This window comes from Ctenopharyngodon idella, chromosome 12, assembly GCF_019924925.1.
Source record: "Ctenopharyngodon idella isolate HZGC_01 chromosome 12, HZGC01, whole genome shotgun sequence".
Lineage (NCBI taxonomy): Eukaryota > Metazoa > Chordata > Actinopteri > Cypriniformes > Xenocyprididae > Ctenopharyngodon > Ctenopharyngodon idella.
The window spans coordinates 26,228,249-26,251,335 of record NC_067231.1 but is presented as its reverse complement, the minus strand read 5'-3'; the positions used below and the strand labels follow the sequence as shown (position 1 = coordinate 26,251,335).

Sequence of the window (23,087 nt, the reverse complement as noted above, 5' to 3'; positions counted from 1 at the left end):
AGAACATTTTTCCCTATGGTTAAATTTTACAACATAATTCTTAACAGACTGAATTCCTACGTTCATCCATACTAAAGAACTCAGAAGCAGCCAAGGTCTTCATGGTTATTTTATAGCTAATTCTGTTTCATGTTGAGGATTTTTCAGTAAAGTCATCACATACGTCATTAACAGATATTGAGCTGAGAGCAGAACGGCCCACTGCACAAAACAGCTTTACATGAAGCTGTATATTGAAGATGTTTAAATATTTCCCACCAGACCAAAAGAAAACAGACCCAAAATTAATTAAAATCCACATTTAATGGGTAGAAGAAAACAAAAGTAATGATGATTACATCTAAATTAAAATGTATCTATTGCTTCTCAGTATATAATAAGCATAAGAGAATTGTGGCCCTAACAGCATTTTACCACATATGATGCATAAATTCGTATGAAGAAACATAACACTAGATAATTTTCCTACTTATGTAATGTAAAAACTTATGTAAAAAACAAACAAAAAATCAATGCAACTGAATAATTGTCCAACAGAGGGCACTCACTACCTATTTTTTTCTTTTTCTCCACAAGGGCATTACCTTACCACACCATAAAGCTACGTCATAGCTCTGAAAAAGGATGTTTAATATTACCAGAGTTTCACAGAAAACAATCACATCAGTGATGTGGCAAGGAAAAATATGTCAAAAGATCAAGTCAAAATGTCAGCAGCCTATATGCTTGTCTTGTTTTTAGCATGACTTAAAGCAGTAGTTCACAAATATGAGAATTATCCCATGATTTACCCACCCTCAAGCCATTCTAGGTGTATATGACTATCTTCTTTCAGACGAACACAATTGGAGTTATATTAAAAAATATCCTGGCTCTTCCAAGCTTTATAATGGTAGTAAAGGGGGCGTGAGATTTTGAAGCCCCAAAAAGTGCATTCATCCATCATAAAAGTAATCCACATGGCTCCAGGGGGTTAATAAAGGCCTTCTGAAGTGAAGCGATGGGTTTTTGTAAGCAAAATATCCATATTTAAAACTTTATAAACTATAATAACTAGCTTCTGGTAAACCGCCTTATGCAAGTCGAGTTACAGAGAAAGAGTAACCTCTTTACTGCCACTTTTGATAAATTTAATGCATCCTTGCTGAATAAAAGTCTTAATTTCTTCACACAATCAATCTAGAGGGGCTCTTCACCAAGTAAAAACAGTAATATGAAGAAAAGCAGGGCAGAAAATCTGCAGATCTGACCATTAGAGGTTACACTCCCTTTCCATTTGCATTTTAGTCTGGTGCATGGTCCTTCAGGGGTGAAAAATGTACATTTTAAAATAGAATGGTGAGTTTATATAATCAGTTCATCCTCATCTGATTAATGAAGGAATGAATGTGTCAGAAGCGAGCAGAGGTGCTGATCTGTGGTTTTCTTTTTATAGAGGGGACTTTAAACTCCTTTGCTGTTCAACATGAATAGGAGATCACAAATATGCTGAAGATCTTGAAAAACATGAATACTATTAGCACAAATGCATCATAAATATATTAGTATGGATGGATACATGATTTACCTTTCAAAAAACAAGGTCTGTATTTCTACATTAAAGTTTATCTACAAGTTTTAAGGAATCATATTCACTTTTCATCCTTTAATTTTGTTCCTTGAGGTCCACTTATAATGTTCAGAATTAAACAGGCTGTTTTGTTCTCTTTCACATGGGGAATGAGTATTGGGCCTCTCACCTAGAAATCTTGTAGTGGAAAAACAACACCACCAACAACAACAACACCAACAACAAAAAAAACACTTGGTCCATGGTAACCAGCCAAACCTCGACCCTTTAAAGGGGACCTATAATGCCTCTGGTTACCCCAGAATGTGTCTGTGAAGCTTCAGCTCAAAATACCCCACAGATCATTTATTATAACTTGTCAAATTTGCCCCTATTTGGGTGTGAGCAAAAACACGCTGTTTTTGTGCGTGTCCCTTTAAATGCAAATGAGCTGCTGCTCCCAGCCCCCTATACAGAAGAGGGCGGAGCTTTAACAGCTCGCACTTCGGTTGCTCAACAACAACAGCAAAGCTGGAGCCAAAATGTTGATTGTCAGTAACGGTGTTCAGCCTTTGTTCAACATTGTTCAAACCAGAGTCGGACACTGATGGAGAGACTCAGGAAGAAGTTACAACTTTTAGAATGAAACCGGACGTTTCTGAATGGTTAGTGGATAAATTTATGTAGTTGCTGTGGAGTTGATTCAACTCATCGACTCGAATGTGACATCATGTTAATCTTTTGTGCAAAACCCGTATGGGCGCCCACTATTACATAGAGTACCTGTTTGCCAAACAGAGCCATACACCAGACTAACGGTTATGATTGCTATCAAATGCTATGTATGGTCTAATCTTTTTGCTTGGACAGAAACGCTCCTTTTTTAGCAATCGAGCTTGCCAGGGTCATCTTGCAGGCTGTTCATGCTAACGAGACTCTAATAGTGTTCTGAGCTCGTCTGTGCAGCCAACGACAGAACAGTTAGCATGCTTTGCTCAAAATTTTGCCATGGAGTTAGAACTGGTACACCGTTTTCACTTGCGAAAACAAAATGGCGGCACCGTGGGTGGAAACGTGCAGATAAAGGGACGATAATATTATAATAAGATCCCCTTCCTACATCACAAGTTTTTGCTCGTTTTTTCACATGCTTGCAAAGAAAGGCTTGCCAAAACAAAGTTACTGGGTTGTCCTTTTTCACATTTTCTGGGTTGGTAGATGCACCGGGGACCCGATTATAGCACTTAAACATGGGAAAAGTCAGATTTTCATGATGTGTCCCCTTTAAGTAGCGATCTTCAGGCACTGTGATTTGTTGCTGACCCCTAACCGTGGCCCTGAAACTGGCCGTGACCCAGACCTCATCGAGATCCGTGACCCAGGAGTAGAGCCCGAGCTGGGGCAGCGAGAAGAGGCCCGTGAAGCCCGCCGCTGGAGGTTTCGGGAAATGGAGCGGTGAAGGTTCTTGTTAGATGAACAGGCTGCCATGCTGACCAGCCACGGATGCTTAAGAGCTTCCTCAGCGGTCATTCGATGCTCAGGCTCAAGGGTCAGAAGGCCATCGATGAAGCTTTTGGCCAATGTAGATACTGATTTCCATGGCTGAAAGAGAGAGATTGAGAGAGAAAGAGTTTGTCAGTATAATAAAAGTCCATACATAATGTTAAAGGTGCAATATGTAAGATTTATGTCCGCTAGAGGTCGCTAGAGGCCTATTCAAAACAAATGCGTAGCTTGATGGCGCCAAGTTTGAGTGCGGAATCTTGGGACATGTGGTCTTCACATCACAGCCGATGGAAATAATCGAGACAGGACTCAGGAAGAAATCATGTTCATGGATGCAATTATAAACGTTACTGTAGTATAAAGCAGAGCAGGACCGAGTGTTGTGGAAGCTGAACGAGGCCGCTGGAGCGATTGCACAACACACGCCTCACTACCAGCGAAACTTTTATTATGCCACAGTCGCCGGCGCTGCTTCCACTTTTCCGGTCATGAGTATGAGGTAACACAGCTCTGTTTATCATATCAGATACATTTGAGAGTGTTGAAAATGATATTATAACGTTACTCTGTGCGTTCGCTCGGCGGCTGCTGTGAGACACTTGTTGCACACTGCAGTGAGATAGATTGATTTTAGAATATCAAATTAAATGCTGGATGGCTTGTGTTGATAAATGGCATGCAATTAATTTTAAAACGTATTGTATGATGGAGAAAATTCTGTATTACTGTTACTAAAAATAAAGCTGCATCTGATTATGCTATGTTAGCTACTTCACAAAATAGTGTTTTACTCTGAGGCATGGTGAATCATGGTACTCACAAAAAAAAAATCAAGAAAATTTGATTTAAACAATAAGACTAAACGTGTTGAGCTATATAACAACAATTACTTTTCTGTCTATAAACGTAACCAAACATTTGTTCCCTTGTCTATTAAAACATGTAACATATTAAAGCGTCTTTGGTGTTTCCATGGTTTCTACAAAATAAAACCGGAAACCGAGGGTAACGCGGGTATGACGCCTTTGACAGGCGACTCCTCACACGTCCCGGAGCCTTGGTTAAAATTGCAATTTTCTCATGATTTACAAATAGTTGGAAACATTTGGGATATTGTAAGTACTCAAGTGAACAAAATATAGAACACTGGCCTAGTGGTTTTTGGATATGTTACTGCAAAAATCTTACATATTGCACCTTTAATCAAGGATTCTTTCATTAAAAAAAAAAAAAAAAAAAAAGTTCAGGCCGAGTTGCTGAGATTTGTGAATGTGGACGGTCATATGTTGATGTGGTCATCAACAAAATGATGCTGCATGTTCAAAATAAAATAATAAAATAAAATAAAAAAATAATCCACATTGAAATGTGCAATACAATAAATGCTTAAGGTCAATAAAATAAATCAAATGAAATAAATAAAAACAAAAAAATAAAAATAAAATGAATTATTTAAAAACAAATACAATGCATATAAAACACCCCTGTTAAAACAGCATTTTATGATGTAAAAAATTAAACAAACATAAAGAATATCAGAACTTTTGCACCTTTAATGCAAAAATGACAACCTATGTAATGCCACTGAAATAACCTAACTAAAATAATACTATTATTTTTGTTTCTTTTTTTTTTTACATCATCAAAACAGGGGTGTGCAGAATTTTTATATCCGCTATATATAGTGGATATGTATAATATAAAGAAACAAACAAACCTAGCCAAGAAAGTTTTAAGTTGTGAAAGTAACAGTATGTTTTCGTAGCACATCTTTTGTCTGAAAACATCTAGGAACATTTTATTCCTCATACAACAAAAAAATTAATTAAAAAGGACATTTTTAGTTTAACACCAATTGTCTGGTGTGATTCAATAGCCTTGAAAAGTCCCCAAGTAATGAAAAAATCTTTATCAGAATCCTTATATCGATCTCTGAATCAGTAACTCAGCTTTGTAACTCAAAAGTCCAGCAAATTCTCCTGCCCACACTTTTCCTGCATAAAAACCAACCATTCTTTCCATTCATTGCTGGTTTTGCATTCAGTCTGTGTTTAGAACAGCATCAACTCATTACCGATCACAGCACAGCTACGGCTGTAAATGTCACTGAGTACACAGACACGGATTCTGCCTGAATGGAGGCCGGACCGTCGCCGTCTGACCACCGGTGACCTGTGCTACCGACGCTTCTGCCTCTTAAGCTGCATTAGATATACAACATGGCATTTTCGCCTCGTCACCGTCTGAATGTGAAGACATTAGTCAGTAAATGTCAACGGTTTTGAATAGATCTGTGACTCGCCGCTAATTTGAAGGGGTTAATAACCATCTCTGGTATCTGAGAAATGTGTTTCATGGTATAGCAGGAAGAAAAACAAGAAAAGCAAGCAAGATTAAGGGATTGAGCACTGTGTGAATCAAAAAGAGTTCATAAAAGATGATTCTGACTCTAAATTCTGATTGGATAAGCTACACAAAATTATCTGGTGGAAAAATGGTTCATTCTTAAATAATTAATATTAATACAGTTTAGAATATTTTTTTCTTCAAATTGAATAATTATATACATTTAATTGTTAAACATTAATAATAAATAAAAATAATAATTACAAAAAACTAATGAATTAATTTTAAAAAGCCATGCTGAAATGTGATAAAACAGTCAAAATAAAACAAAATTACTGTAGAATTAATATCAGTTGTGATTTTAACAGCTTTTCCCCTTCCTCATTATTTGCATGGACTGCAAAAAGTACAGACATTTTTCAATCTGATCGGTTGATGAACGTTCAGAAACGCACGGCTGAAGTAGTTCTAGACAGGTTTTGATCGCACTGTAGTTCCATATCACTTCACCAAATGATTTCAGTTATTTCAATAGGTCCTGCAGCCTACAACTGCAAAAGAAACAAAACCCACATAGACACCGACCAAGCAAATAAATATAGTAAACAATAGGATAAAAACGTCTAATTAACATGGTTTTTGCCACAAAATACATTTTGCATACATTTTCCCGCTCTCTCTTTCAAACGTACTGTATAGTACGGACACACACTCGCACAGAAACGTGTTGTCCGCACTGCTCTGATGAATTAATGAGTAAAATAATTTAAAAGCTACATGACATTTCTCACCAGCGAGGTAAAACTGTGCAGTTCTTGAGGTAGATAAACTTATAGTTTCGCTATTAGAGACACTGCTGCTGTGAGAGATGCACAGACTCGGGTAGGTTAATTCACATATTCTTATTCTCTCTCTCTCTCTGTATTAGGCCGTGTTTACACTAGTGCGTTTTAGTTTTAAAACGCATAAGTTTTGTCGTTTACACTATGCCGGCATTTTCGAACCTCGAAAACTGAGACTTTCGAAAACGCTGCAGATCCCGTTTTAGTTTGAAAACACCGGGGTTGCATTTCAGGCCCCGTTTACACTAGTGTGTTTTCGTTTTAAAACGGCATTTTAAAATGAAAACAATCTTCGTCTACACTGGCGTTTCAGAAACAATCTCCATCTACACAGTAAAATCACCAGAGTTAAATCAACTCTGCTCAGAGTACATATGGTCCCTCTCTAAATAGTGTTAAAGTAACACTGAACCAGAGTTAAAGTTAATGAGATAATTAAGCAATTAATATGGCTGCGACTGAAGTCAGTTGTAGTTCTTGTGTTTCTCTTTTCTTCAGTGATTCTGCTTGTTAGCAGCAGGTGTTCATCACTAATGCGCAATCATTACTTAATTAATTGCTTAATTATCTCATTAACTAACTCTGTTTCAGTGTTATTTTAACACTATTTAGAGAGGGACCATATGTACTCTAAGCAGAGTTAACTCTGGAGATTTTGCTGTGTACACTACACGACCGAAAACGCATGTCACGACCGTTAATGCACACTGGACATGCGCGTAGAAGTGTAAACAGTTGCCTCTTGCGCATGTAGGTAGCTGCAGTATAAAAAAAAATGCAGAGTTTAACTGCACAATGGCTGCTAAAAATGACAAAGCCAGCAAAGATTGCAGTTCAGTTTCTATGTTATTGTTTACACGGTTGTCAAGGATATGCAGAGCGAATGTGGGCAGCAACGCCATCGTTTTCAAAAGTCTCTGTTTTGGTATGTTTACACTGAAACGCAACCCTGGCGTTTTCAAACTAAAACGGGCTCTGCAGCGTTTTCGAAAAGTCTCCGTTTTTGAGGTTCGAAAAAGCTGGCGTAGTGTAAACGACAGGCGTAACCATAGCAAAACTTGTGTGTTTTAAAACGAAAACGGGGCCTCTGTTACTAGTTCTGAAATGACGTTTTGGAACTAGCAACGAACGGAGACTTGGGATGAGATGCACAAGAAATTAATCCCACACAGAAGAGTGTTTTAAGGACAAAAACCTGAAAAATGTCTTGAAATACAACATCTAAACAGTGTCTTGAGGTGTTTAAGCGGAATAATTGACTCAGAGTCTGGACCGTTGAATTATTAGAAAATAATGCACACACGAAGTGGTAATGTGGCCACGAAGATGCTGAAGTAAATATGCAACCTGATGAGGTCACATGACAATGTTGCGTATGCATACTAAACTGTCGCACAGCAAGTAAAGCTAGTATTCCATTCTGAACATAACCTCTCTCGTCATCACTCGATCTCACACACACGCATTGGATTTCCATGTTTTATGTGGAATTTACAAAGACACAATGATTTTTATACTGTACAAACTGTATATTCTATACCCTAACCATAAACCTACACCTAAACCTACCCATCACAGAAAACTTGCATTTTTACATTTTCAAAAAACATCATTTAGCATGACTTATTAGCTGCTTTCGACCAAAAAAAGTCCACACTAGGTACAAAATTACTGGTATTACTATACTTGGGACATTTTGTCACCAAAACATTTTACTACACACACACACACACACACACACACACACACACAGTAATGACAATTAATCAGCCATGAAATTGACAACTGCAAGTCTGCTGCTGACGAAGGGATTTTAAAAAGCAAGTTTCATTCAAACACACACGAAATACATTCAAAAAATAAAGTGTGTGTGAGTTTTACAAGAAAACATTAAAGTACATTAGTCTTGCTGTGGTCTGTGTCAACTGAAGTAAAGAATCCAGCAATTTCATCAAGGAAAAGAGAGAAATCTGACATCAATAAAACACAGTGAGAGCCGAACAACTACCTCTGGTGTTCTGCGGTTCAATCTATCATTCTGTCCTGCAGAGTGATTGTGTATTCATGTGGTTAAATATATATCTGCGCAGAAACATGGGTCTGTGCGCTGCGTGTGTGCATGTGCTTAACCTATAAAGGATGGCCGACTAGTTTCTAATCACACACCATGGCACAGCATTTGAATTCACAGTGAGGCGCAAATAAAAAATGAATTCTGAAATTAGGCTTTAATGAAAAAAAAAGGTTCAGTCCTTATTATAAGTTGTTTTTAAACTTTGTTGTGTTGCGTTCTCCAGAGTCTTTAATAAGTGTGTGAGTATCATCTGTGTAGTATTAAATGAGAGAGATGAAACACATTTGAGTGAAATGATCAGGTGTGTTCAGTGCACAGTGTGTCGCCACAGCGAGATGTTTTGATTAACTTTAACATTAATATACAGGAAACAGAAGTAGCCGAGGGGTTTAAAAATAGAATGCAAATGAAAAATACATGGAAACATGAATAAATCAGAAATCAATAACAAAACTGCATGAACTAAGTTCTTTATTCTTTTTCAATATTCATGCCGTTTTCATATATTTTTGAAAAGAAATACATTAATATTTTAAGGTGTCCTTGTTGTGTAATTATACATTTAAGTACTGAGTAATATTAATTAATTACATGTATTTACTATAGGTTTAGAGTATGGTTAAGGGTTAATTGCATGTAATTATTCATAATTTATAATTATTACTAAAGTAACTACAACCCGAATTCTGGAAATGTTGGGACGTTTTTTAAATTTGAATAAAATGAAAACTAAAAGACTTTCAAATCACATGAGCCAATATTTTATTCACAATAGAACATAGATAACATAACAAATGTTTAAACTGGGAAATTTTACACTTTTATCCACTGAATGAGCTCATTTCAAATTTGATGCCTGCTACAGGTCTCAAAAAAGTTGGCACGGGGGCAACAAATAGCTGAAAAAGATTTGAAAAGATTCAGCTGGGAGAACATCTAGCAACTAATTAAGTTAATTGATATCAGGTCTGCAACATGATTAGCTATAAAAGGGATGTCTTAGAGAGGCAGAGTCTCTCAGAAGTAAAGATGGGCAGAGGCTCTCCAATCTGTGAAAGAGTGCGTAAAAAGATTGTGGAAAATAATGTTCCTCAATGTCAAATTGCAAAGGCTTTGCAAATCTCATCATCTACAGTGCATAACGTCATCAAAAGATTCAGAGAAACTAGAGAAATCTCTGTGCGTAAGGGACAAGGCTGAAGACCTTTATTGGATGCCCATGGTCTTCGGGCCCTCAGACGACACTGCATCACTCATCGGCATGATTGTGTCAATGACATTACTAAATGGGCCCTGGAATACTTCCAGAAACCACTGTCGGTAAACACAATCCGCCGTGCCATCTGCAGATGCCAACTAAAGCTCTATCATGCAAAAAGGAAGCCATATGTGAACATGGTCCAGAAGCGCCGTCGTGTCCTGTGGGCCAAGGTGTTTCAAAGTGGAAAAGTGTTCTATTGTCAGACGAGTCCAAATTTGACATTCTTGTTGGAAATCGTGGACGCCGTGTCCTCCGGGCTAAAGAGGAGGGAGACCTTCCAGCATGTCATCAGTGTTCAGTTCAAAAGCCAGCATCTCTGATGGTATGGGGGTGCATAAGTGCATATGGTATGGGCAGCTTGCATGTTTTGGAAGGCACTATGAATGCTGAAAGGTATATAAAGGTTTTAGAGCAACATATGCTCCCCTCCACACGACGTCTATTTCAGGGAAGGCCTTGTGTATTTCAGCAGGACAATGCAAAACCACATACTGCAGCTATTACAACAGCATGGCTTTGTCATAGAAGAGTCCGGGTGCTGAATTGGCCTGCCTGCAGTCCAGATCTTTCACCTATAGCGAACATTTGGCGCATTATTAAACAAAAAATACGTCAAAGACGACCACGAACTCTTCAGCAGCTGGAAACCTATATCAGGCAAGAATGGGACCAAATTCCAACACCAAACTCCAGAAACGCATAACCTCGATGCCCAGACGTCTTCACACTGTTTTGAAAAGAAGAGGAGATGCTACACCATGGCAAACATGCCCCTGTCCCAACTATTTTGAGACCTGTAGCAGGCATCAAATTTGAAATTAGCTCATTCTGTGCATAAAATTGTACAATTTCTCAGTTTAAACATTTGTTATGTTATCTATGTTCTATTGTGAATAAAATATTGGCTCATGTGATTTGAAAGTCTTTACCTATTTTTTATTTGAATAAAAAATTAGCATTTATACAGCAAAACAAAACACAAATGTATGTCAGTACTTTTGTTAATTAAATAACATAACATTTTATTTTATATAGTAATGTTTAAAATAGTAATAAAATAGTTTTAATCTCTTTTTTTTTCTTAGGATGCACTTTATGTCCTACAAAATATGTCAAAATTAAATTTGGCAATTAAAACATGTTTATTAAAGAGGTGATTGGGCTGTATATAAGCACGCAAGACAACTTCTTATGGATGCATGGTAAAGCCACACACACACACACACACAAAGGTATTAAAACAATAAATACCCATGCAATTTACCAAATGGGTCAAATGGTCCAACTTTAAATGCAAAGTCAATTAAGATGCACCACAGGTGCAGTACTGTGGCTTTATAGCAAAGGCATGACATGGTGGATATTAACTCACTTAATATTGTCTTTCTCTACAACTACCTGTTATATTGTGTCTCAGTAGTCCCAGAGTCCTATATCAAACAAAATAAATAAATAAATAAAATAAAATAACAATAATAATTCCTGCATGTGCTTGATTACTGTCTCTGAGCAGCAGGATTATAAAGAGCCTCATAGTTTATGTTCTTTCTCTTCAAGAGTACAGCAATTATTGTTGTACTACTGCACCTATAATTTCACAGCTCTAGGGGTTGAAAGTGGTAAAGAAATGTGTGTGTCTGTTTGCAGTTTAAAGGTGATAAAAGCCCTGTGGTGAAGCTCCTCTCCCCTCTCCTTCCCCTCTGATTACAACCTCTCACCTCACACACACACACGCGCACACACACACTCACACCCTTGAGACAAAGCAAGCTGACGTGCTGTGGGTGGGCGACACATCAGTCAGGTAGCTGGTGGCTGTTTACACAGGTGACCAGATTCACCTTCCCACACACACAAACTCTCTTTGCCCTTTACTTTACACTCGGCTGAATGTTTCATCGCTCTGGTTCATTCCAGGTGTCTCAGTGCTGGTGGTCTGGTTAGGTCATCACAAGCTCCATTTTGATTATGAAGATCATGAACAGAGTATACAAAGAAAATATAAATATATCACAACATAGGCCAAAAAAGTATTTGGATAATTAAGTCACAGTTAAAAAAATAAATAAATTATTAAATGTCATTATGGCATTAAAACAAAATTTACACTGTCTGTCGTTCAAAATGTTAGGGTCAGTAGGATTTTTTCTCTGTTTCTGAAAAAGTCTCTTAAACTGTGATACATTTGTTGGTAACAATTTACTAAAAGCCTTTATATATATATATATATATATATATATATATATATATATATATATATATATATATATATATATATATATATATATATATATATATATATATAAATAATTTATTCTAAATGTATTTTTAATGCATTAATTATGCCTTGTAATGCACCTTATTATGCATTGTACGGTCTCATGAATAATTGTAACCACAGTTATAATACATTATTAAAATACTTATTTACTCATTGTTACACCTTTAGAAAGTATAAAGCATTAAAACATGACAGACAACCAATTTCTGCAAATATTATAATGCATTTTAACTTTGGTTACAAGTTGTAATGCATTAAATGTACATTATCTTTATAATACATTATAAATAAAGGTTTAAGTAAAGTGTTACCCATTTTTTTTCAGGCAATTTTTTTCGGGCAATTTTTGATCAATTTAAAACCATCAGCATATTGGCTATAGCATAAAAAAGACAGATACAACAAATCGATGGTTTATTAATTAACTGCATGAAGGCACTGCCACTGAGTAATGTAGTATAATGTAAAATGTCTGTTGCAAAACCCAACATTTTCTCTGGGTAAAATAATTAATGTTGTGATTAAGAAATAGTTGTTTGTTAAAATCGGTATTGGCCGAAAAAATCCTATCGTGCACCCCTAGTCTTATGTGTCCAAATTCTTCTTAGGCCACTGAATGTGTGCATTTGTTGTCTCAAACCAATTCTAAGATAACAGTAAGGAAAGGCATTGTGACACTCACATCACCATGGAAACTGTAGCTGCCCCTGAGAATGGCCCTGAAGAGCCGCGGTCGGCTGCTCTGGTCGAAGGGCAGTGAGCCGCTCAGCACGATGTAAGTGATGACGCCCAGCGCCCACATATCCACAGCGCTACTACAGGGTCTCCGAGCCAGCATCTCAGGGGCCAGGTACTCCGGTGTGCCGCAGAGCGTCCTCACAGCCCAATCTTTACCCTGATGGCTCTTCTCAAAGTCTACAGTGCTAAAGGACGAGTCGCAATTTGTGCCGTAGGGTTGAAACATTCTTGCTTTGAAATGAGACCGGCGTCTTGATGTCCCAACAGGCGAGCCCAAAGTCTGTTATGATCAAGCGCGAGTCCTGTCCCGGGTGGTAGTACAGCAGGTTTTCGGGTTTGAGGTCCCTGTGGATGACACCCAGAGCATGGAGATAGCACAGCCCGCTGGCCACCATCTTTAAGGCCTTGGTGGCGTCCCGTTCTCTGAAGGTTCCTCGGGCGACCATGCGCTCCAAGAGCTCTCCTCCAGTGGCCAGCTCCAGAACGAGATAGACGCGATGTGGCGTTTCGAACACCTCAGCCAGGCGGATGACATTGCTGTGGTTCACCCTTCGCAGGACACCGAGCTCTGCCTGACAGGCCTCGTGACCCTCACGACCTTTGACCTCCAGAAGTTTAATGGCGAAGGGTTGGCGCGAGCGCCGGTGCTCAGCACGAACCACGCGGCTGAAGCTACCGCAACCAATCAGAGCCTTGATGTCATACCTAGAACAGATATAAACACTTTTAGTATCATTTTAGTTTTTGCTTAAGAGGCTCTTTTTGTGTTCATTTTGTTTTTGAGGTCTGCTAGAATAGGTTTTCATGCTTTTCAAAAAACACATTATTTTTCACATATTTTACATTGTTGCAGCACCTCCCTTCCCAGTCTGGGACTTAAAACTTAAGACTACAATCAAGGCGTTTCAGGAAGTTTAGAAACAGTGCGCACTGATATAGAGAATAACTCCTTTTGGAGTGACTTTGTAACTTTGCAGACCTTTTTCCATGCTCAAACAGCAACATTACGCAATAAAAGAAAGTTGAAAATATAAAAAAGAATAGTAGGTCCTCTTCTCTTTAATGTTTTTAATTAAGCTTTTATTTTTAAATTTTCCATTTTCATTTTACTTAATTTTTTTTTAAATGTATGTATAAATGGTTTTTATTAATTTTTATTTGTTTTAGTTATTTTATTACAAGTTAAATGAAATGAAATGTTTTCTTAGCAACTAGCTGAAATAAGTTACAAAAGAAATGATAAAATTATAAGTAATACAATTATGAAATAAGTGATTTTTCATATTTTATTTAATTATCTTTATTTTATTTCAAGTAATGAAAATGTTTTTTTTTAATGATTTTAGTTAACTTTAATAACCCTGATGAATACTGAAGCATCTGCTATGAGAGACTATTGTGCTGCTGTAATTGGATGCCTCAAATTAAATTACATCACATTATTTCATAAATTACATTTCATTATTACTTTTAGGCTGATATTAAATGCTGAGAGTGGCACTGGTGGACTAATAAATATAATAAAGCATTTAATTACAGCAGAGATCTCTAATCGACATGTCGTGTTTGATATCTTAATTCTGTCATCCAGTCTAAAGCAATAAAGTTTATGGCATTATCAAGAATCTTTCATAAAGGTTATGTTAGAATGGAATACTAGCTTCCTGTTTACTGCACACTGAGTATGCATTGAATACTGGCTACTATTTATCTAAGAATAGCAAGAATGTAGTATGTAACAATGACAAACAGCAGTTAGTCAAATGATCATCATCACCTCATTACATCCACGTTCAATTCACTGAGAGGCATCCGATTATTTTACATTTTAAATATAGTTTTGTATCATGGCCATATTCCAGTCAAGATTCATCAGGCTCAAATTGTGAAAGAATGGTTGGGAGGGAGCATGAAGACTCATTTTGACATGAATTGGCACCTCTGAGTCCAGACCTTAAATTCACTGAAAGATTTTGGGATGTGCTGGAGGAGACTTTACAGAGTGCTCACCTCTTGCATTGTCAAAACAAGATCTTGACCAAAAATTGATGCACCTCTTGATAGAAATAACATCACAACATTTATGCATCAATTTTTCATGCTCCCTCCCAACCATTCTTTCACAATTTTGACATTGTCATCCTGGAATATGGCCATGATACGTCTTCCTATGGTTGTTTAAGAAATGAAAAGCTGCACACTCCATCAATTAGTGTTAACCCAATCCCAAACTCTTGAATGGTAGTGTATAAAACAATATTTTGGCTCAACTTAACTGAAATATAGAGAAAATTCACATAGTGTGCATATTCTGAGTACTATTTTTTGCAGTATGGTAGTATGCTATTCTAAACTCAGCCCAAGTAAACACATCAACATTACCTCGCCGTGACGCGTGGATCAAACTTTGCACGAAACTTTGCATTAGGATTCTTCATCCTCTCCTCCAGATGAACCAATTCTTTGACTCCTTCTGGTATTCCTTTTTGGGAAGCTCTTCTGTCACTTCTCCTCCTCCAAAGCCAAGCGTGTTGTTTCTCTTTACACTTTTCCCCGTTATTCTCTTGTTTCTTGAAGTTCACAACAGAGTCGATAAGGGAAAAACATCCATTTTTGGAGGGCTCAGGTAACACTTTGCCAGAACTACTTCCCATTATAAACACCTTACAGGGTGAGAAATATGGAAATTATCCATCCAGATGGTGTTAAAGGACTGGCACTTGCCTAACTGAATAAAGCTTCACAGATCCCTCTTTTAGACACATGACTTTGGGGCTGGTTTGGAAGATCATGCGCAGGGAACAGCAGCTGTTGTGCACCTGCGCACGACTGGTGCATTTTTAGCACAGGTGCAACAACTCACACCTGAGTGATAGGTGTTTGATCCACGGCTATTTCAGGGGCCTTTTAACAACACTATCATTGCCCTGTAACATAGGCAGCTTGATCACCCGTGGATGAAACCATACATACTTGTATTATTTAAAACCCTGATGCAGTAAAGTTTGAAAATGATACACAGCTGTGTATATAGCAGGGTTTTATCTTTAAAAAATTGTAAACATGAATCAATGACATATAAAATCAATGAGATATCAATAAAAGAAACTTACCTCTGAACCGTGTGGGCATAATTTTGTATTGTCACTAATTTAAAAATGCCAAAAAGAGGAAACCATGATTATTAAAAGGGCAAATGTCATGGCACAATTGTAAATTTCATTCATTATTACAGATTATTCACTATAGTTTAAAAAATGGTAATAAAATCTGACAAGATCTCAGAGTTAAACTGTGTCAGAAAACATTAATCTTAATTATGTCAGATAACACTTAAGCAAAACATGGTCAGGTCAAAGTGTCTGAATAATTTTTGGTTCCAAATTTTTATCAATTTTACTGGTAGTCCACTGTATGAAGAATTTTTGGGTATAATATGTCACAGTTTACTTTATTTTACTATCCTCACTTACATAAATGAACTATAGTGTCCTGGACCCACTAGTAAAAATATATCAAAAATATCAAAAATGTCTGAATAATTTTTGGTTTGACTGTGTGTGTATATATATATATTATATATATATATATATATATATATATATATATATACACACACACACAGTATACACAATATATATATATATATATATATATATATATATATATATATATATATATATATATATATATATATATATATTATATTATATTATATATACACACACACACAGGTGCTGGTCATATAATTAGAATATCATGAAAAAGTTCATTTTTTTATTGTAATTTATTTAAAAAAATGAAACTTTCATATATTCTAGATTCCCTACATGTAAAGTAAAACATTTCAAAAGTTTTTTTTTTTTTAATTTGTTGATTAGAGCGTACAGCTAATGAAAGTCCAAAATCCAGTATCTCAAAATATTAGAATATTTACATTTGAGTTTCATTAAATGACCATCCCTACAGTATAAATTCCGGGTATCTCTTGTTCTTTGAAACCACACTAATGGGGAAGACTGCTGAATTGGCAATGGTCCAGGAGACAATCATTGACACCCTCCACAGAGAGAGTAAGTCACAGAAGGTCATTATTGAATGGGGTGGCTGTTTACAGAGTGAAATATCAAAGCATATTAAATGCAAAGTTGACTGGAAGGAAGAAATTGGGTAGGCAAAGGTGCACAAGCAACAGGGATGACCGCAAGCTTGAGAATACTGTCAAGTAAAGCCGATTCAAACACTTCGGAGAGCTTCACAATGAGTAGAATGAAGCCGGAGTCAGCGCATCAAGAGTCACCACACTCAGACATCTTCAGGAAAAGGACTACCAAGCCACTTCTGAACCAGAGACAACGTCAGAAGCATCATACCTGGGCTAAGGAGAAAAAGAACTGGACAGTGAACAGTGGTCGAAAGTCCTCTTTTCAGATAAAAGTAAATTTTGCATTTCATGTTGAAATCATGGTCCCCGAGTCTGAAGGAAGACTGGAGAGGCACAGAATCCAAGCTGCTTGAAGTCTAGTGTGAAGTTTCTGAAGTCAGTTATATATATATATATATATATATATATATATATATATATAAAGTCATGTGACTTCATGTTCAGAAGCATGTTTTTTTGTTTTTTTTGTCAGTAAATGAAGCCAGTTAATTGTCAGTAAAAAGGCACCATTTACTCAAAATGACCCAGGACCCTTTATGTATGCGTATTAAGATATGAAGTGAAATATATGGTAATGTGACATTAATATAAATGCAACATAGCAATATATCATAGACAAATATCCACCCATTATAGCCCATACTCAGTTTAATGGTATTTTTATTTTCCAATTATCATTAAAATATAAATGACAGTCAGGCCAAAGGCTGGAAAATTCTCAGTTTACACTTCTTATATGTTCGTAGAAAGTTAAAATCCCAAAAGAGATCTCTTTAATATGTCAAAAAAAATGGATATTTGTTTTTATTGATTTTTGTTCAAAAGTAAAAAATCTCAATATGAACTGAAACATTTCTCACCAAATTCTTCCCAATCCAATTCATTAAAGTTAAGCCTAAAAAAAGCATCAGAGACAAAGTTAAAACATTGCAATGTAATTACAGATTTCATCAAGTCCCATTAATTATTATTATGAAAGAGCAACAAGCAAGCAAGCAATAAAATCTCAATAAAAATCACATCTTAACTCAGTAAATCATGCTGTATAAAACACAAAGACTCAGACATGACAGTTCTGTAAGTTTCAGGCAAAAATTGTGAAGGACTGGTCATTTCTTTTCTTCACTTTCATTTCTGGAGTTCATGACTCCTGCTGTAATATACCTGCATAATCTGGCTAACAGCTAAGCATTAATCATAAAAAGCACAAAGACGTTTTCCATCACATTTAAGTGTGCCGTAAATGAAGCTGAATAGACTGAGCCCATTTAAAACAATCTTTCCATGAAATGAGGCCACTGTTAATACTGTGCACATTGAGTCAAACCGTCTGGATCCTTATCAGACACGATGAAAACACATCTGATATTTGTTGCTGACACTATAAAATAATATTAATATACTGAATGCATCTTCAGTACATGAGTATGACAAATAAAGTTGTTAGAAATCATCGTCTCAGTGTAATTTTCGATGCCTCCACTAGAGTGCAATATTGAGTTTTCTATGTTTATCAAAGTTGATTGAAATAAATGGATGAAGAGCATAATTAACTTGTTTTGACTGCTGCGATCATCCATCGTAATCCCCAGATAATCCAAGCCTAATCCATTGCCTAATCTGAAACCTTAATTGCCATGGAAACGACACAATGCCGAGGAGCCCAGCAATTATGAGCAGATTTACACTCATATGAAGAGCTTGTTGTGTTTTGCTTATGATGTCACTTATCAGGCAGCATGATAAATGCAGTCGACGCACATGACAAAGTGAATAATCAAACCCATTTATAATCGTTCAGATGGAGTTGGCAAGAGAAACTTGAATTACTAACCTTTGTCTCGTACAAGAACTCATCACTGACAAACAGGAAATGAGCGGGAGTGGGTGTCGGTAACCTGTTTTAATCAATGCAAGTGGTCGAGCTAACTTGAGACTGAGCAGCAGAGCTAAATTAGTACCTTTGCACTGATATGCTCAAGCTGAAACAACTTTGAAACAATTTCGTCTTGAAAAATAACACTTCTGGAAGCTTATTATTTACTGTATACTGCATGCTATACACTGCATACTACTTTTTGGTAAGTGGAAAAAATGGTAAGTGAAGTAGGCTTTTATTATAAATGCTAAACAGTAGTATCCTAGTTGTCACAATGCTTTGATGTCTGATGTGGCATCCAATTATTATGCTCTCTAAAAAAAATTTTGGGTTATTTTTTCTATCTAAGTCCTGGGTTGAGCCATTTGGGTCATTTTTTGGGGGGGTTATTTTTCCTGTGTTTGGGTAGTTTTTGTGTTACCCAGATCCTGAGTCAGACATGACATAACTCAGGGGTTGAGTTATTTATCGCGGGCATTTTGCGACCTCTTCAGGTGAGAGCAGAGCAGTGCAGCTCCGTTAAATACAGGTTTGTTTACGTTTTATTTTATCTAAAAATTCGTTATTGTTCTGTATATCGTTTAATTTTATGCAAAGCAACATACAGAGGCGCGATGTGAGTCACCTAAACGAGTGTCGCGACGTAGTGGGTATTTTAGCGTGATGGAAACGCCTGATGCCTTACGTAAAATTTTATAATTTTATTCTAAAAGATGCAGAATATAAATACTTAAGATGTTAAAAATTGTACACTGATTATTTATGGACAGGTTATGGAGTCAGTCACAGCATTTTTCGGCTACGAGTGAAACGCAGGCGGCGGTCTGAAGTTATCAGTTTCCCCGCCGAACGCGAGCCATCTCCGGCACGAGATCCAGCGCTGTTACGGTGGAAACAGGACAACAGAGACTGGTCGGTCGATTACTCTTGAATTTCTTTTAAATGTTTAATTTTTACTTCTAATATTTGTTAAACGAGCTTAAATGTAGGCAATATGTATTAAAAAACAATATAAAATATGCTATACTATGAAATATGATCTAAAATAACGGAACTAGCCTATCATGCAAACCAGTGGTTGTGTGGATTATTTAAAAAGGTTTAGAGGATTTAAGTTAATCCGTAAACATTAATTCATGTATGAAGTAAAAGGGAAAAAAAGAAGCTAGTATTATAGTAAAATGAATCAACCAATTGCTGGGTTAAATAAACAACCCAATTTGCTGGGTAAAATTAACCAAACATGTGTTTTGTCCTATATTTACCCAGCCCTTGGGTTGAAAACTGAAAATAGTGTTTTTTCTGAAAATAGATTATAATAAATAAATAAACTATAACAAAATAGCTATTTTGCACTTTTTATTACATTTTGTGTTAAAATACAAAAAATTATCAAATGAGTCAAAAAAAAAAGACATTCTAAATTCAGCTTATGCTTTTAAATTTTTAAAATTTTATATATATATATATATATATATATATATATATATATATATATATATGTATACTTCTCTTTTATTCTTATTTGTCTTTATAACATTTAAAATCAATTTTTACTTTTCATTTTTTTTTCTTTTGGTTATGGTTATTTTATAATAATTGTTATATTTTTATTATAGTTTCAAATGATTTTTTATGTAAAGCACCATTGTGTATGTATGTAATGTGCTACAGTATATAAATAAACGTGCCTTGCCTATAAGCACATTTTAGCAATATATTGCAGGTCATTCTTTGTGCACAGTATGCAAATAGTAGGCCTATATTAGTATTGCTATTCTGAACATAGCTAATGTGATTTAGTCAATTAGAAAAGCTCTCTGTCAATCATTTTGAATGTCCCAGTTTGGCTGATATCGGTTTGATGGACATGTCTGTGGAGGGCGGGGTTTTGGAGAGATTCTGTATATGCTGGAAATGAGCAAAAATCACTTACAGCACCTTTAATACTACTGGCACACGAACACATGGACCCGAATTTTACCAAAAATAAAGTTAAATCACCCTTCAGATGTCTCTCTCTCTCACTCAGACTGTTGTGCTCTATTGAACTGATTATTGCACTCCGGCCATTGCAAATAAACTACACATTTTGTGTGTGTGTGTGTGTGTGTGTGTTTATTGCCTCCACCATTAAAGTTTACACTCCTCCAGTGCAGTGACACAAAATGTGATCCCAGCTGCTGGAGTACTCCTGTACTTATGAGTAGAAATGTAATGAAACGTAATAGAACATTTCTCTGCGACTACCAATAACAAGTCCAGTTTTATTTAATCCAAAATCCAAATTTTACATTCTTGGTAGTGAGATGATGAGGCTGTCGGGAGGAGGGATAGTTCATCCGAAAGGAAAATTCTGTTGTCATTTACTCACCCTTATGTTGTTCCAAATCTTTATGGTGTTATTTTTCTCTGCGTGACAAAACTGTGAATTCAGAAGAATCTTCACATACAATAAATGTTTTCCATTCAACAATAAATTTGAATATGATTGTGACAGACCTTCAGCTCTTAAAACATTTTGTCTATAACTTTCACAAAGCTATCATATGGCTTCAGAAGACTTGCATGAAAGCCGAATGAACTCATTTTATAATACATTTATGGTGTTTTTTAAAGCTTGACAGTCATAAAGACAGCAGTTGAATGGCTGTGAAATTCACCGTGATTCATGGAAAACGGCTGGTAGGGACTACACTGAGCTTCTTCCTGGGTTAATGACATCACTAACCCTAAATTTTACATAATATTATAAAATAGTAACTATATATTATATGTAATTTATATAATTAATATATAATTAATATTATATAATATTAAATAATAGTATATTGGGCTGCTTTAGAGAAGAGGAAGAGCTGTTGTAGTAGAGTGTTGTTGTCATGCCGTCATTTTACACCGGACTGCTTCACAAACGAGGGTCAATTCAACGCTGGATTTGCACAAAAGATTAACATGACGGCACATGCTAGTCGATGAGTTGAATCAACTCCACAGCAACTACATAAATTTATCCACTAACCGTTCAGAAATGTCCAGTTTCATTCTAAAAGTTGTAACTTCTTCCTGAGTCTCTCCATCAGTGTCCGACTCCGGTTTGAACAATGTAAGGCTGAACACCGTTACTGACAATCCTCATTTTGGCTGCATGAGATTCTCCAGCTTTGTTGTTGTTGAGCAACCGAAGCGCGAGCTGTTAAAGCTCCGCCTTCTTCTGGAAAGGGGGCCAGGAGCAGCAGCTCATTTGCATTTAAAGGGACACACTCAAAAACGACGTGTTTTGGCTCACACCCAAAATTTGACAAGCTATAATAAATGATCTGTGGGGTATTTTGAGCTGAAACTTCACAGACTTATATTACATCTTGTAAAAGGGACATAGGTCCCCTTTAACGTTTTTTAAAGAAGCCTCTTATACTCACAGAGGCTGCATTTATTTGATCAAAAATACATTAAAAACAGTAATATTGTGAAATATTATCACAATTGAAAATAACAATTTTCTATTTGTATATATTTTAAAATGTAATTTATTTCTGTGATGCAAATTTTCAGCATATTCTTCAGTGTCACATGATCCTTCAGAAATCATACTGATTTGCTACTCAAGAAGCATTTCTTACTATTATAAATGTTGAAAACAGTTGTGCTGCTTAATATATATTTGTTTTCAAAGTTCAAAAGAACAGAGTTTATTTTAAATAGAAATCTTTTATAACATTTAATGCATCCTTGCTGAATAAAAGTATTTACTAAAAAACATCACTAACCCCAAAATTTTGAAAAGTTGTATAAAGAGACTAAAATGTTGATATCTGAAGAAACATGACTTTTCAGATAAGACATCTTCTATGTTTGTATTTTATGGACTCAAAAGGGCTTTTAAAAAGGGGATTTTGGCTCAAGGTGCTGTCGTAAATACATATCCATTCATCCTTTTGCTTTTAATGAACACTATGATGTGCTCTGAGTCTTGCATATTAGCAAGACTTGTAATTGAAGAATTGATTGCAGGCACTGTAGTTCGTTAGACATCAGTGGGGAAAAAAGGGACTTATTTACCTTTCAGGTCTTTGAGAACTGGACGAAATCAATCACTCATTCCACCCACTCTCCTGTTCCTTGCATCCATTTGCGTAGATTCTTTCTGCAAAGATCTGGTGAGGCTGTTTTTTCTGGTCATCCTGCTGAGCTGCTTCTGCAATAAGGAGCTCGGATGTGTCCCTGCGGCGTGAAAACTAAACTAATCAGCGTGAGGAGTGGGACCGGCACTGACTCTGTCTGCTGCAGCAGAGACTCCTTCGTCACAGCAATGGCCTGTTTCTCTCGGGAGACCCTGATGAATACGCTCATTTTCCTGCGGACAGTCTGTTGGAGGAGCAGGGGGAGGTGAGGTTGGAAGAGGTCAGCGGACAAATAGCCCATGACGCCTTGATTGAGCAAATC

General features: G+C 36.3%; 1 protein-coding gene across 1 annotated transcript; it reads right to left on the bottom strand.

Moving 5' to 3' along the window:
* Window positions 1-24: 24 nt before the first annotated feature.
* On the bottom strand, window positions 25-23,066 carry si:ch211-27e6.1 (serine/threonine-protein kinase H2). The gene is made up of 5 exons (XM_051915715.1): window positions 22,918-23,066; window positions 14,980-15,267; window positions 12,855-13,302; window positions 12,542-12,793; window positions 25-3,151 (listed from the first exon to the last, which is right to left on the bottom strand). The coding sequence occupies exons 1-5, from the start codon at window positions 23,064-23,066 to the stop codon at window positions 2,834-2,836; spliced, it is 1,455 nt and encodes a 484-aa protein (XP_051771675.1). The 3' UTR covers window positions 25-2,833.
* Between the last annotated feature and the right edge of the window lie 21 nt (window positions 23,067-23,087).

Coding starts and splice junctions, on each gene's coding strand:
- si:ch211-27e6.1 (XM_051915715.1), bottom strand. CDS start 23,066: ATGGGCTATTTGTCCGCTGACCTCTTCCAACCTCACCTCCCCCTGCTC. Junction 15,268..22,917: donor TCTCTGCTGCAGCAGACAGA/GTCAGTGCCGGT, acceptor ATATTTCTCACC/CTGTAAGGTGTTTATAATGG. Junction 3,152..12,541: donor GCTACAGTTTCCATGGTGAT/GTGAGTGTCACA, acceptor TCTCTCTTTCAG/CCATGGAAATCAGTATCTAC.